This window comes from Lithobates pipiens, unplaced genomic scaffold (assembly GCF_037356315.1).
Source record: "Lithobates pipiens isolate NorthernLeopardFrog02 unplaced genomic scaffold, aLitPip1_a1.2 Scaffold_1, whole genome shotgun sequence".
Lineage (NCBI taxonomy): Eukaryota > Metazoa > Chordata > Amphibia > Anura > Ranidae > Lithobates > Lithobates pipiens.
In genome coordinates this window covers 132,265,252-132,282,326 of record NW_027507685.1, presented here as the reverse complement: position 1 = coordinate 132,282,326, position 17,075 = coordinate 132,265,252, and the positions used below count along the sequence as shown (strand labels likewise).

Sequence of the window (17,075 nt, the reverse complement as noted above, 5' to 3'; positions counted from 1 at the left end):
ATCGATTAGTATTGGTGTCAGTACTTTTAACCCCCCACCCCAGCTGGTGTAAAACTTGCCATGGAATTCTGCTTTAACGTGTTTTTCTTTGCAGTTTAGTATACTTTTATTCATAACATCACATATTCATGATATAATCAAAATCTGTGTGACTTCCTTGCCACCAGTCAGACAGAAATTCCTAAAATTGATCCTTTGGACCCTCCAAGGACATAGAAATCTCTAATGAAAACAGACATGTCATTTCCAGCAAGCGCCATAGATAAAGATTACCCAACCACCCAGCAAACACAAGCAATGTACACAACTGCTATTGTCCAAAGTCAATACACCCCCAACAGAGATCTTTGCTTGGGCTGCTCCATCTAAACCATTCAAGATACTTGTTGAGACACCTGAGAGTCATGTCTCCCCCAAAAGTCGTCCTCCTTCTCGTGATCCTCAGTACCCCTTTGGCATGGGGGCAACGCAACAAGAAACCACCACCGCAAAATCCAATTGATAAGATACAGAATGTGGCTAACTTTGACATTAACAAGGTAAGAGCGCTGGCTGAACAAGTCTGTTACAGCATGATAGATTGTTTCACAAAGCACAAAGAATAAGGATCTTTATTTTAGCCATATGACTGTAGTTTTCAAATCGCACTAAATGAAACTGAGAATAATGCCGCGTACACACGATCGGAAATTCGGCTATCAAAAGACTGATGAGAGCTTTTGGTCGGAAAATGCAATCGTGTGTATGCTCCATCGGACTTTTACTGGCCGAATTTCGCCAGCAAAAGATTGAGAGCAGGTTCTACATTTTTCAGTCGGAAAAAGTTCCTATCCGAAAATGCTTTCATATGTATGCAATTCTGACACGCAAAAACTCACGCATGCTCAGATTTAACTACGAGACAGAAGCTATTGGCTACTGAACTTCCTTTTTCTAGTCCCATCGTATGTGTTGCACGTCACCGCCTTCTTGACGGTCAGAATTTGGTGTGCCCATGTGTATGCAAGACAGCTTGAGCGAAATCCCGTCGGAATTCCGTAGGGAAAACCATCAGAGCTTTTTCCCGATCAAAATTCCGATTGTGTGTACACAGTATAACTGTTATGCCCTATACACACGGTCGGACATTCCAACCACAAAATCCATCAGATTTTTTCCAACAGATTTTGACCTAAACTGGTGTTGCATGCACACAGTCGGACAAAATTGTCGGAAAATCTGATCGTTCGGTACGTGATGACGTTCGTTCGTTACGACTGGGCTACATTGAGGCTAGTAGCCAATAACTTTGGTCTCGTAATTTGATCTGAGCATGCGTGGCACTTTGTCTGATGGGAAATTCTCTACAAACGATCGGAAAAAGTCAGATCGGATTTGTTTGTTGGAAAAATTTGAGATCCTGCTCTCAAATTTTTTCTGTCGGAATTTCTGACGGAAAAAGTCCGATAGAGCCCACAGGCGATCAGATTTTCCGATAACATAATCCGATCAGACTGTTTCCGTCGGAATTTCCGACCGTGTGTACAGGGCATTACTTTTGTGTAAGGATCCCGGTCCTAGAGTATTAGTTTATGTGCAACAAACGATTCTGTGTGCAGTAGACAAGAAAAGGGCTTAGCAAATCCCAGAAATCAGATAGATAGGCCCCATTCACACTCTCAATCCTGCATTTAAAGTGGAACTTCCACTTTTCATCCTCATTCTCCCTTCAACTTTTATCATTTCATTTTTTTTTTTTTTTGGGGGGGGGGGTACCTGGTTTTACCAGGTACCCACTCCCACTCGGATCGCCTAGGCCAGTGATGGCGAACCTTGGCACCCCAGATGTTTTGGAACTACATTTCCCATGATGCTCATGCACTCTGCAGTGTAGTGGAGCATCATGGGAAATGTAGTTCCAAAACATCTGGGGTGCCAAGGTTCGCCATCACTGGCCTAGGCTATCTGAGGCTATCTGAGCGGAAGTTCAGCTCACTGGCATCCATTATTGCAGTATAACATAATACAATGCCGCCTATGAGTGCCCACCTGTGCCGCCTATGAGTGCCCACCTGTGCCGCCTATCAGTGCCCACCTGTGCCGCCTATCAGTGCCCATCCGTGCCGCCTATCAGTGCCCACCCATGCCCATCTGTGCCGCCTATCCATGCCCACCTGTGCCGCCCATCCATGCCAATCCATGCCAGCTATCAGTGCCAATTTGTGCCACCTATCAGTGCCCATCCGTGTCGCCCACCAGTGCCACCCATCAGTGCCACCCATCAGTGCCACATATCAGTGTCCATCAATGCCACCTCATCAGTGCCACTTCATTGGTGCCACATCATTGGTGCCCATCAGTGCCGCCTTATCAGTGCCCATCAGTGTAGCCCCATCAGTGCCCATCAGTGAAGGAGAAAATGTACTTATTTACAAAGTTTTGAAACTGAAACAAAAAAAACGTATTTTTTCAAAATTTTCGGTATTTTTTTTATTTGTAGCGCAAAAAATAAAAACCGTAGAGGTGATCAAATACCACCAAAAGAAAGCTCTATTTGTGGGAAAAAAATGATAAAAATTTCATTTGGGTACAGTGTAGCATGACCGCACAATTGTCATTCAAAGTGTGACAGCGCTGAAAGCTCAAAATTGGTCTGGGCAGGAAGGTGTTTAAGTGCCCTGTATTGAAGTGGTTAAGCCTAGGTTCTAATGCAGTGTGGGAAACATCATAATCCTTGCGTGTTTCCAACAGCACATTCAAATTGCACTGTCCTTGCAATCCAAAGCAGGTGTCAATGCAATCTTAACGACAACCCAAACAGATGGCAAGCGCAGTGTATTTGCTTGCATCGGATCGCATTGTACAAAACGACCATGCAATCCATTTGCAGTATGGCTCTACAAAAAGGTGCATACATGTTTTCAGTGTGATGTGATACCATGCGGTTTGAGCCTATTGAAAATGAATGGGCTCAAATCACTGAATCGCATGTGAATTGCACAGGAATGCGGTGTGGTTCCTAACGTTTCTAAATGCAGTAATCTAGGAAATCTAAATAAATATTATGCTTCCAGATTACTTTTACCTAGGTTTAGATGTTCCCGATTTAGGGTTCATACACACAGTGGGTTAACAGGCATTTTATATGCCTAGCATAATTTCCCCACACTTTCACATGTATTTTTCGGACATGCAAATTTAACTGTTTAAAAATATGTTGGACATCCATGTAAAGAGGCATCATCCATTACAAGAGCACAGTCACAACCTGCCATACAAGCGACATGTGGCACATGCGGCTCATGAGCAAGGGAAAGCATTGGGAAATTATACTAGTCATATAAAATACTTGTTATTTAATGTCCCTTTACATAGTTAATTTGACAAAGCAGGCCCAAACATATTTTTTATTGCACTAAAAGGCGTGCTGAACACACTGTATTAACTGTATGCAGTCATATACTATATACAGAGCTGTGTTCTGGCGCTGAAGTCCCTGTCCCACTCCAGGAACAAAATAGAGTCGGGCACTGCTCAGCCATTCACTGGAAGCTTTGTATTCTATAGCCCCATACAATATCAGATTCTGCTGATTTTTACCTTGAGATTTACCAAAACCATATAATATGAGGTCAGAGGTGGCTCTCTAATTAGGCAAATTAAGCAGTCGCCTAAGGCCTCACACTCACAGGTGCCTCGCGACCGCCTAATTGAAGAGCCGCCTCTGCTGACAACAATGGCGCTGCGCTTCGGCCAGCAGTGATTTAATGCTGCTTGTGAGCTCCATGGCCAGGCAGTGGAGAGAGAGAATGGAGCCGTGGCTGTGTCTTGAGCAGCAGGCAGGGCCAGCACTGTGTTGTCTGGGGGAGAAGAAGGGGAGGAGACTCATTCCAGCCGGATTCCCCGCTGCTCCGGAGACGCAGATCGCCGCCCACTGGAGTGCTGCGCTGAGCGATCCCTGCACACCTGGAGGAGGCATCTGGTGTCTGGCATGCGGTGGCAAGGCGAGGGGAAGAGGAGGGCTCCGCAGAGGAGGCATCACCAGCACTGTATGAAACCGATGGAAGAGGAGGTAAGAAGGAAGAGGTGTCTGGGCCTCCCTTCTCTGGGGCTGTCAATCAGTGCGGGGGGATCCGGGGCTCCAGCTGCAGGGAGAGGCACAGCTACCATGCCACAACCCCCTTCTGCAGCCAACTACCACCATGCCACGACCCGCTTCTACAGTCAGATACCACCATGCCACGACCCCCTTCTGCCAAGTTTTCATACAGTTAATTTTTTTTTTTATTACTTGAATTATTTTTCCCATTATGGGTGTGAGTGGGGCCTCATGTCTAAGTTTTGCCTCAGGCCTCACAAAGCCTAGAGCCGCCTCTGTATGAGGTCAATCAAACCTTAGGTGTTTCAATTTGTATGCAATCAGGCAGGCCCTTGTACTACATGGTTTTGATAAATCTGAAGACAAAAATCAGCAGATACATACAGTACTAGTCTTTCCTCAGCCTTTATGGTAAGCAATGACAGCTGCCATATTTCTGTTCTTTCATATTATAGCTCCTGGCCATAAGCCTGTGGTGCAGATTCCCCCTGCAGCGCTGCCAGCTTCCTTCCTCTTCTCTCCCGTCGGATGCTGCTGTGGGCACACAAGGGGATGTTTCAGGATGGATAGCAGGGGAAGAGGATGATAAATACTGTATGTCATTTACCGGCCCCTTTCTATTCTGAATGAACACAGAGAGCGATCGGTACTGATCACTCACTGTGTTCATTCATAACAGAAACATAGTTAACTGTTTAATATGGTTAAGTTTGTGAATGAACAAGAAGTCGCTCAGCACAGGGCACTTCCCATTCATTCACTGTCCAGTGCAACCGAGGCTGCAAAGAAATGGACTGGGGAATCTCTGTCCTCAGCCCCCTTCTCTGTCTCAAAGGTGATATATCAACAAACCTCCCAACGGGGCTCCTAAAAAAAAACTGTAAAAAAAAAACTAAAAAGAAAAATAAATAAAAATACTGACACCTTTCACTGCCCTACTGACACCAATATCTGCCCTGCTGACACATCCCCTGCTCAACTGGCACTGCCCACTGTTGTTGACACCATCCACACTGTTGTGGGTCTTGGCACCCATATTGTCAATGCGTTTCTCAGTAATGCCGTTTATTTAGGTGTGGAGTTTTTTTAAACACGATGTGTATTTTTGAAACAGTGCTGTCCCATCTCACCGAAGTGATATCATATATGTAATATGGTCGCATATCAAGCATAACCATTTGAAAAGGGACTTTACACACCAAGGAGTACCCCAGGTTTAGCCCCCTTGCCTGGCCCATGAAGGGAGCCCCCAAACAGATGTATATAATGGCATGATCCTGACTGAGAGAGATGTACCATTAAACTTGACCAATGTAGATTGTATCATGTACTCTCCCCAGAAAGGTCCCCAGCAGGATGCAATCGTGCACAAATGGTGGGCAAGCGGTGGTGTGGGTAAACAAGAAGACAGGAACTCCAGAGTGGCGCAATATGAATCTATTCAGAGACACCCCCCCCCCCCCCCCCACAAGCCAGGCTAAACCTGGGGAAGTCCTTGGTGTGTAAAGCCCCCTTACAAGTGGTTGTGACTGATAAGTACCTATCAACCCAATACATGATATCCCTGCTGTGAAATGCATATGTTAGACAATCTGACCACATCATGTGTTCATAAAGAGCCCAAAGCGGAGCACCACTGCAAAACACATTGACAATGTGGGGGCCAAGACATACACAAATGTTTAAAATGGATTACATCTATGCTCAAAGCAAAGGAATGAGGCTTGTATGTATCTAATTGATTGTACGAACACCACTAATTAAATTTAATGTATACAGAATACAATTTTAAAACCTAAACCTAAGCAGTCAATGTTCCCCATCACTGCTACAAGCAATGTCACAAAAACTATTTCAGTTTGTGTATAGTTGAAGTTTTGCAAACAGGTTTATCTAACTGCTTTCTTCTCAGGGTAATAAAAGTCTAATTTTGTTGCCCCTCGGACAGGGCCACTTAAGGGCCTGTTCACTCTGGTGTGCTTAAAAACACAGTTTGCGTTTTTTCCAAAAAAAGCATATTGTCTTTTTTACACATTATTGCATTGCATTGTAATGCATACGCATTTTAGATTTTAGATAGTTTTGCAAGTGCTTTTATCCCTGGTCACCTGAAAAAAATTTGACATGCGACTCAAAAAAAGTACCAAAAATGCACTGTGGTGTGTTTTTCGATGTTCCCATTGATTTTGAAACAGGACACCAAAGATGTAGCATGCTGGACTTTTAAAAAAAACAGTGCACCTGCACCACAGTGATGTGAACAGTTACATACGATTTAAAAAAGACAAATTTTCATTCATTTTTGCAGGGCTGGAAAGGTGCTTTTTAGCATGGCAAAATTGCACCAGTGTGAACAAGGCCTTAATGGTAATGACATAATTTCTTTGTATGTGAGAGAGTAAAGCCTTAGCCCTTGTACACACGGTCGGAGATTCTGACAACCAAATCCGTCGGAGTAATTCCGACTGATTAATTCCGGAAGAGGTCCGGAAGTGATGTTGCATACACACGGTCGGACTAAATTGTCGGAAAATCCGATTGTACATAACGTGATGATGTTATTTCATTACAACGGGACTACGTTCAGGCTAGTAGCCAATAGCTTTGGTCTAGGAATTTGATCTGAGCATGCGTGGCACTTTGTCCGTCGGAGTAGGCTACACATGATCGGAGTATGTCCGATAGGAGCATTTTGTCGTAAAATTTTACCGGCGAGTTGGAAAACTTGGTCCGTCGGATATACAGTCCGATGCAGACCACACACAGTCGGAATATCCTACAAAACAGTCCGATAGGACACATTCCGTCGGAATTTCCGACCGTGTGTACAAGGGCTTACAGTGTTCTCCTACAGCCAGTAGGTGCAGAATTTGTGACTCTTCTGATTCACATCTGGATGTTCTAGAGTCACAGACAGAATTGCGTGATTCTGCCCATGATTCTATAATGTGCTAAAACCGCCACAAAACATGCAACGTGTATCTGAGTGGTAATACTGTGAAAAGGCACCAAACGCGCAAAATAAATGGGTGTTTTGTTCCATGGCAAAACGTTCAAAAACATGCCAAAGTTGGCTCCAAAAATAAAAAGATATAGGAGCTACTTTTGTATGTTTTTGGGGCAGAGAGTGGTCCGTTCAAATGAAAGGTGCTGCTCTGAAAACACACCATTGCTAGATGAGAATGGGGCTTAATTGAGATTCACAGTTTGCTGACTGAAGGATCATGGAATTGAAAAAAATAAAAATAGTAACAAACATCTCCATTTGCCAAGCATATTGCACATAGTTCACTTTGTATTAATCTGGTCTGAGAGTCCTCAATTTTTGTCTGTACAATCAGTTTGCAGGGAAGTGGTACCTACTGTCCGTGGCCTCTGAGTGTAATTATCTGAAAATCAACAACCATCGTGTGGAAGCCACGTTAATTCAAGCATCAGCCTCCAAGAACTCCCAGGGAGCGGAGATCCTAGCTGTTAGCACATTCAGAGAGCTGTAAGTGTATTGTATTTGCATTGTATTCCCGGACAAAAAATTGTACCGATTATGGTGGAATATGTTTTTATTAACACGTTTCAGATGATTACAATCCATCTAAGTGGATGCAATAAAATATCCATGAAAACCATTAAAAACTGTACCGATTAAGTGAAAATCATGCAAACTGGTATCGTAGAAGAAAGATTTTCCATTTTGTCTCTTCAGATAATTTCGGACAAAAGCTTTTTAAGAACGATCAGATTATCATACAAGTGCTTCAAAAGCGGCATTTTTTGTACAATTTTCTGATTGTGTGTATGGGCCTTAACCACTTTGCGCCCACGCTATAGCCAAAAGACCTCTGCAGCGTGGACGCTAACTTCCGGGAGGCCGTCCCTGGACGTCCTCCCTTTAACTTTCCCTCTGCGCGTCACCGCGGGCACGCATCGGGGAAGTTCTGTGCTGCCCGTGTCTCCTGGACACAGCCAGTCACAGATCACTGTAAATGGCAAATCACAGCGGCCGTTTACAGCGTGATTGGCGTGCCCAATGAGAGATGATCTCATATGTAAACATATGAGATCATCTCTCATCGCCGGCTTTCCCTCCTCACATGCTGTGTGAGGAGGGAGAGATGAACCGATGCAGCGGTCAGTGTAAAAAAATAAAAAAATAAAAATAAAATGAAAATACAGTGCCCATCTGTCCCCACTGCCACCTGTCCCCACTGCCATCTGCCCCCAGTGCCACCTGTCATCAGTGCCATCTGTCCCCAGTGCCACCTGTCATCAGTGCCACCTGTCCCCAGTGCCACGTGTCCCCAGTGCCATGTATAAGTGCCATCTGTCATCAGTGCCACATAGTGCCACCTGTCATCAGTGCCACATAGTGCTATCTGTCATCAGTGCCAAATCAGTGTCACGTGTCATCAGTGCTACATATTAGTGCATCAGTCATCGGTGCCACGTATCAGTGCCATCTGTCATCAGTGCCACCTGTCAGTGTCACGTGCCATCTGTCATCAGTGCCACGTATTAGTGGCATCTGTCTTCAGTGCCATGTATCAGTGCCATCTGTCATCAGTGCCACGTCGGGGGCACATGTCATTGTCCTAGTGCTCCAGGGCCTTCAAAAGTGTAATAGGTAGTCAACAAGTTAGATGTGTAATTTATGCTCCTAGAACACGTGATGGCGCTCCCTGCATGTTGGGCCTCTCTATGTGGCCAGGCTGTGGAAAAGTCCCACATGTGGTATTGTAATACTCAGGAGGAGTAGCAGAATTTATTTTGGGGCATTATATGTGGTATACACATGCCATGTGAGAGAAATAACCTATTACAATGACAATTTTGTGGGAAAAATTTAAAGAAAATAAAAAATCTTAATTTTGCACAGAATTGTGGGAAAAAATTACAACATCAAAAAGCTCACAATTCCTCTTACTAAATACCTTGGAATGTCTACTTTCAAAAAAGGGGTCATTTGGGGGGTATTTGTACTTTCCTGGCTTGTTTGGGTCACAAGAAATGATATTGGCCACCAGTACATCAGATGTGATCAATTTTGTATGATTCGCACCACAGCTTGTAGACTCTCTAACTTTCACAAAGACCAAATAATATCCACTAATTTGGGTTATTTTTACCAAAGATATGTAGCAGTATAAATTGTGGCCAAAATTTATGAAGAAAAATTCATAATTTGCAAAATTGTATCACAGAAACAAAGAAAAATGTTTTTTTTTTCGAAATTTTTTTTCTTTTTTCATTTATAGCGCAAAAAATAAAAAACCCAGAGGTGATCAAATACCACCAAAAGAAAGCTCTATTTGTGGGAAAAAAAAGGACAAAAATTAATTTGGGTACAGTGTTGCATGACTGAGTAATTGTCATTCAAAGTGTGAGAGCACCGAAAGCTGAAAATTGGTCTGGGCAGAAGGGGTGTTTAAGTGCCCAGTAGGCAAGTGGCCCCTTTCACACATGCGGATGGTATGTCCGTATTTCATCCATCCGTTTGCGGATGAAATGCGGACATACATTCATCCCTATGGGATAGCAGGTGTCTGCGGATGAGCATCCGCAGACACCCGATTTCGTCCGCCTCCGCAACAGTCCGATTCTGCAGACGGAGGAAAATCCTATTTTTCTATCCGTCTGCAGAGCGGATCGGATGAACACGGACAGACGGTCCGTGCTCATCCGATCCCCATAGAGGAGAATGGAGAGCTGACAGGGCGGTCCCTGCACAGTGTGCGGTGACCGCCCTGTCCGCAGCCAGCTCAGCGGGGACAACGGAGCGATCCCCGCTGAGCGAGCGGATCTTCACGGGGCGGATCATTACTGATCCGCCCCGTGTGAAAGAGGCCTAAAACTCTGAGCACACAGGTAAATAATTCTACCAATAGCTTAGTGGAAACAGTGTTACAAAGGCGAATAAACAAAACAAAACAAACTCCATCTAACACACACACACACCTGCATCCCCTCTTCTCCCGAGTGCATTGCAAAATCCAAGAAGCATATGGAAGCAGTACCCTAAGAAATCCAGTGAGGACACTTCCAAGGAAGAGGTCATAGATGTTTTCCAACCATGGATTTCAAATTTTCTGAAATCTTTTGGGGCATGCTCTGCCTTAATATATTACTTTGAACTTGGGTTACTCTGCATTAACTGTATGCGAAACTTGATTGGGAGACATGTCCAGAAAACATGATATAGAGTGGCTGGAGAGACTCCACATTAGATCTCATCGAATGCACTGAGCATTTAGAGTGAGACTCATAGCAAGTACCTGTCTGGTGTGTAATGCAGATAATAAACACATTTAAATAGGATAAATTTGTCTGCTGTGCTAATTATATCGGCAAACAGGTGTCTGTTGCCTCCTCCCAGCTATCTTCAGAAAGGTCCGGTATGAACTTCAACCATTTTGTGTAAGAGGATGCATATGGTTGTGGTCCTGAAGCTTGCAGAATTTGGTAGAAGGTGGTAGTCAATTTTGTATGATTGTCCTTAAACAGAGTCCGTTCCATAGGTCGAGGAGCCAGTGTTTAAGGCTGGATTCACACCTATGCATTTTTTGTGTTTTTTGCATTTTGCAGATTTGCACTGCAGAATATGTTGCATAGGAAACCACATTAAAGTGGTTGTATACCCACATTTTTAACTTTTACCTACAGGAAAGCCTATAATAAGGCTTACCTGTAGGTAAAAAAAATATCTCCTAAACCTGAACGGTTTAGGAGATATTCCCCTCGGTATGCGCCGCTGACTGCAGCGGCGCATGCGCACAAGGGGGTTCTCGCCGTCAAAATCCGGCAGCGGCCGACCGGCCGGACTGAAATCTCCCACGCGCATGCGCGGGAGTGACGATATCGCGGCTCCGGCCACTCACAGCGCCGGAGCCGCGATACCCGGAAGAAACCCCGAGGGAGCATGTCAGCTCCCTCGGCGTGGATCGGGCCAGATGTCGGGGCCTCGTTCTAAGGTAAGTATTTCATAATGAGCTAGTATGCGGTGCATACTAGCTCATTATGCCTTTTGCTTTGCAGGTTTAAAAAAAAAAAAAAAATGTGCGGGTTTACTACCGCTTTAAATGGACTGTAGTGCAAATCTGCAAAATGCAAAAAGCACAAAAAATGCATAGGTGTGAAGTCAAGGAACCAAATTGGTTATGCATGTCTTATTAACAGGTATTTGAAGAAAAATTGTTAGAGATATTGGAAGGAGCCCACAGATCTTCAGAAAGATCCCAACAAATAGACAAATAACTGTCCAATATGAGTGATTCCCTTAGAGATCCACCAGGTAGAATCTGGATGGGCCAAGAGTTCTTTAAAGAGTGGATTACCCCACAAGAAGATAAGAGAAGATGTACTAGCATCTGTAAGAAATAACAAATCCAGCTATTAGCCAGGCCAAATAGGAGACATCCAAAGGAGATCTTCTGTTACAGGAATGTATTGTGATGCCAAACAGTCTGTCATTGAGGACCTGGGAGAACCCAAAAGAGCGGCAAATAGAGCAGCAGCCAAACTAAGGATAGGACAGTGCAGCCAGTTATGTATGTTAATGGGAACACAATACAGTAATTATACAGGCACGGGACAGCTAACCCACCATCAGTTGTAGCTCTTGTAGGGATTATTTGGCAATTCTGGTTTGAGCATTTTTCCAAAGGGAGTAAAAACATAACCTATACGTTGAAAATGTTTATTGCTAAAAAAGGGGGGGGGGGGGGGTGTACTATTGTTGCTGGGGAGGTCTATTTTTGCTGGTGGGGGATCTTTTTTTTTTTGCTGGCAGGGATCTACTGTTGCTGGCTGCTGGGAGATCTACTGTTGCTACCAGGGGTCTACTTTTGCTCAGGATTTTTTGTTGTGAGAGAGGGGTCTGTTGTTACTTGGGTATTGTTGTTGCTGGCTGCAGGGGATTGATTTTACTGCGCTGCTTGTTATCATTAAAGCGGTAGTAAACTTTTTTTTTTAAACCCTGTAAGACAAGTGCATAATGTGCTGGTATACATCGCAACACAAACAAAACATCCATTTTGCGAATCTGAGCAGTCGCTTCCAAACAGGTTTTGGCCACTCTGCAAAATCTGCCGCTTCCAGCGGCTAAGGAGGGACTAGAAAGAAGCCGTAAGCGGCTTCATTCCAGTCTCCTAATTGTAAACACGGAAGCGACGTCATGATGTCACTTCCGGTTTACTTGGCTGCCAATGGCGCCAGATTTAAAAATATATACACTATTCAGAATCGCAGAAAACGGCGATCTGAATACTTTGAAGTGTAAAGGAGGGATCGGGGGTCTTTTAGATCCCTCCATAAAGAGTACCTGTCACCACCTATTACTGTCACAAGGGATGTTTACATTCCTTGTGACAGCAATAAAATAAATAAATAAGTATAGCGATACCCTCACTTAAGAGGGCCGCAAGTTTGGTTTGGGCCCTGAGCACAGCTCCGCCAACCCCCCCCGGCAATCTGCTCTACCCACTCTGGCACAGTTAGTATCTAGCAATACACATTAAATCGCTTATACTCTAAATATGTGTGTGTGCGTGGGTGGGTGGATAACTCAAGCTCATAGACAATCTTTGAAAGTATATAACTGACTTTACTTGTTGTTTTTATAAAAGGAATAACATGAATCAAACATTTGGATTGCAACACATAAGCAGGTCCCTGCAGTAACCGTAATAAAGATAAACAGAGTAATCAGCATAATAAAGTATTGCTATGCAACTCTAACGCTGCCCTTTTTCAGCTACTTCCCCGCATGGGTAAACTAACACCCAGCACTATCTACCTATGCAGTCAGGCCTGACTGATCTAGATGGAAGTCCAGTAAAACAATATTCGCTAGCAATCTTTCGGTGGTGCACTTGAAGAACAACTTTGTAATCCAAACGAATAATAAAGATAAAGCATCTGTCTTTAAACAGCTCTCACCACCCGGACAAGTCCAAGTCCGTTTTCTCTGCCTTTTCGTCTAGGAACAGGAATCCACCGACCTCCGAGTCTTCAATCCTTCTGGTGTACTGCAGCAAGGATAAGAAGATGTCTCTCAGGTGCAGCTAGGCTGGCAGAGGGCTCTTTGGAAAAGAGCACAAGGCCCAGGCTTCAGGCCTTGTGCCTCCAGCAGTTCAGCACAGATCTCCTCTTGCTAGGAGAGGGGGGGGTGTCCAAAGAGAGCGAACTAGGCCTCTCCCCCTACTTATATGCCCTCCTCCATGAGTCTCTGGGGCATAACTCCAAACATCCTGGGAACCAGTGGGGTTCTGGGAACAGTAGTTTTATAGTCCTTAAAGAGACCCCGCTACACACTCTTTGGTCCCCAAAGATACATTTTAACACATATCCTGTACCAATTTTGAAAGTGCTTGGTATGATGTTGGTACAGGGAATTTCCACCAGAACTCAGAGGTGGGATTCCCTGTCCCACAGGTCACACTGGCATGAGTGGCCTGCCTAACTGTGCCAGAGAGTGAGCTGGGGTTGCCCTCCACCAAATGGTCAGTGGAAGGATTAGAGCGTTCAGCACTTCTTCTAGCAGTCACAACAGAGTCCTCAGAGCTCTCCCCCATTTGAGAGTAGGTTAGCTTCTTGGGGGGTCTCACAACTCGGCGAGCTCTCTGTTCTCTTGGGACTTCAGGCTCTGGTGCCACAGGCTCTACTTCAATAACATATTCTGACAGCATCACTGGTTCTGGAACATCGGTTCCTTCCTCTTCTGAGTTAATGCTAGGGATATCTTCCCAGCCGTCAGGCACACCACTAGATGGAATGAACTCTGTAGCTTCTGGGTTCAGTGCCCCATCCTGTGTATCCTCAGTAGGTGGGAGATCTATGGCAGAATTTCCTGGAGTTGATGAAGGCCACAGCCACTCAAGCTCTCCTCTTCCACCTTCACCTCGTTGGGGATCTTGTCCATCTCTAACCCGGGAGGTCTGAGACCGAGTGCTAGGTCCCGGGGTATCCAGAATGGAAACAGGTTCAGGTGAATTTCTCACTGGAGGTATTCTGACTGCTTCAGTAAGCGGGAGCAAATGATTCCTGTGCCAAGTCTTCAAGGGCCCCACTTTCCCCTCTGGTTTTAACTTATACACAGGCAATCCAGGTAGCTTTCTGCAAATGACATAGGGCTCCGATCTCCATCTATCAGCAAGCTTGTGCTTCCCAGGGATCCCCAGATTGCGTAGCAGTACTCGGTCCCCAGGCATCAGGTCTTGCACTCGAACCTTCAGATCGAAGTTCCTCTTGTTGCGGGCTCCCCTTTGGTCCGAGGCCGCCTGAGCTCGTTCATGGGCCACTTTCAAATTGTGTCTAAGTCGGTCCACATATCCCTTGTGGGAGGTAGCAGAGGCATGGTCTAGGGAAATGCCAAAGGCCAGATCCACCGGCAATCTTGCTTCTCTCCCAAACATGAGCCGGTAGGGGGAGTAACCCGTCACATCACTTGTGGTGCAGTTGTAAGCGTGCACCAAAGCTGATATGTGTTGGCTCCAGTGTTGCTTCTTCTCTGTCTCTAGAGTTCCAAGCATGTTTAGTAAGGTCCGATTAAACCTCTCAGGTTGGGCATCTCCTTGTGGATGATAAGGTGTAGTCCTGGTCTTCTCTACTCCCAATAAGTCCTGTAGGTTCCGGATCAGACGACTCTCAAAGTCCCTTCCTTGGTCTGAGTGGATTCTCTGTGGTAATCCATAGTGGACAAAGTATTTTTCCATGAGCACCTTGGCCACAGTGGAGGCCTTTTGGTCTTTGGTGGGGAAAGCCTGGGCATAACGGGTGAAATGATCGGTTACCACCAGAACATTTCCCAATCCACTCAAATCGGGTTTGAGGCAGAGAAAGTCAATGCACACCAGATCCATTGGACCCTGACTCTGTAGGTGGCCCATTGGGGCAGCTTGATGGGGTAGAGTCTTCCTCTGGATGCATCGTGCACAAGAACGGCAATATTCCTCCACTTCTGCCCTCATACAGGGCCAATAGAACCGGCTTCTGACAAGCTGGAAAGTTCTCTCCGCCCCTAGATGGCCATGCTGGTCATGTAAGGCAATTAGTACCGTCTCTCGGTGCTTCTCTGGGAGAAACAACTGCCACTTATCTTCTGAGTTATCAGAGGGGCCCCTTCGGTAGACCACTCCCTGATGTACTTGTAGCTTATCCAACTCTTTCCTCAGCAGGCGAGCCTCCTTGGAAGGGTGATGTCGAAGTCCCTCTGGATTCTCGTTCTCCAAAGCTTCAAGGATCAATCTCCCCATGGGGTCTTCCAATTGGTCATAGCTCAGCTCCTTTCTGGACAGCTTTGGCAGGAGTTCCTCTGCTAGTTGAGTTACCCCACAGTAGGGTTGAGGGACTCCCACTGCGGTGACTCCTATCTCCTCTGCTCTGGGGCCCCCTCTTGCTTGAAACTCAGCACCCTGACAGAGTGCTCGCACTCCTTCCGGTGCTACCTGGGTCCAGTCTTCCCAGTCATTGACCATGACATGAGATCTTCGGGACAGGGCATCTGCATCCCTATTTCCAGCCCCTGGTCTGTACTTTAGACTGAAGTTGAATCCGGATAATGCAGCCAACCATCTGTGTCCGGTTGCATCTAACTTTGCAGTAGTGAAGAGGTAGGTCAGAGGACTGTTATCTGTCTTTACGGTAAACTCCGCCCCATAGAGATAGTCCTTCAGTTTGTCTACTACTGCCCATTTGAGGGCCAAGAACTCCAATTTATGAGTGGGGTAGTTCTTCTCCGAGGGAGTCAGGCTCCGGCTCACATAGGCCACTGGTCATAGCTGCTCTTCATACTCTTGATAGAGCACTCCGCCTAGGCCCTCATGACTGGCATCGACATGTAGCTCATATGGTCTGGTGGGGTCGGCATAGGCCAGGACTGGGGCCGTGGTAAGGCTCCTCTTCAAGGTTCGGAAAGCCTCTTCACACCTTGGGTTCCACTGATCTTGAACCAACTCACCGGCCCTCCTAGGTCCCAAGCCACCCTCTTCTCCTTCAGTCTTGAGCAATTCGTTTAGTGGCTTGGCAACCGGCCAAAACCCATCCACAAATCTTCTATAATAGGAGCAGAACCCCAAGAAAGATCTGAGCTCTGTGACTGTTGTCGGTCTTGGCCAAGAGGTAACTGCCTCCAACTTCTCAGGGTCTGTAGCCACTCCCTTTTCAGACACTATGTGTCCCAGATAGTTCACAGAGGATTGGTAAAACCGGCACTTCTCGGGAGAAAGCTTGAGTCCCTCTTCGCTGAGTCTTCTCAACACCTTCTCCAACCTGGCCTCATGTTCTTCCAAAGTCTTCCCGAAGACAATGACATTGTCCAAGTACACAAGGACTTCTATGAGGTTCATGTCTCCAACGGTCTTCTCCATGAGGCGTTGAAAGGTAGCAGGGGCTCCAGACAGGCCCTGAGGCATTCTGTTGAATTCGAAGAATCCCACTGGGGTTATGAAAGCTGTCTTCTCTCGGTCTTCCTGGTGCATGGGGATTTGGTAGTACCCACTCTTGAGGTCCATTACACTGAACCACTTGGCACCAGACAAACTCTGTAGGGCATCCTCTATTCTCGGTGTGGTATACTGGTCAGGGATGGTCCTCCTGTTGAGAGTCCTGTAGTCAATACAAAGCCTCAACGACCCATTCTTTTTCCTGACCACCACTATGGGGGAGGCATAGGGACTTCTAGACTCCCGAATCACGCCAGTCTTCTTCAACTCCGCAAGCTGCTCTCTCAGATCCTCCAGGTCAGCTAGAGGGACCCGCCTAACCCTTTCCCTGAAGGGTTTGTCTTCTTGGAGGCGGATTCGGTGGGTGGCACTCCTGGCACATCCCACATCAAACTCATCCTTTGAGAAAATCCTCTCCCATCTAGTCAGCTGGGCCTTGGCTCTCTCCTTCCAGGCTCCAGGTAGGTCCGGGATCTCCATGGAAAGTTTCTCCCAAACATCTCCTCCTTCACCCGTTCCTTTTACTTCTGACCAGCTGACTGGGGCCGCAGGACTCACCTGCC

The 17,075-nt window shown here is 45.9% G+C and overlaps 1 protein-coding gene across 1 annotated transcript in view; it reads left to right on the top strand.

The window, feature by feature from the left end:
- Positions 1-292: 292 nt before the first annotated feature.
- Positions 293-17,075, top strand: part of C8G (complement C8 gamma chain) — a 60,699-nt gene continuing 43,916 nt past the window's right edge. The window contains exons 1-2 of the mRNA XM_077476975.1: positions 293-539; positions 7,420-7,571. Coding sequence (XP_077333101.1) covers positions 405-539; positions 7,420-7,571 — 287 coding nt within the window. The 5' untranslated portion in view covers positions 293-404. The remainder of the gene's footprint in view (positions 540-7,419; positions 7,572-17,075) is intronic.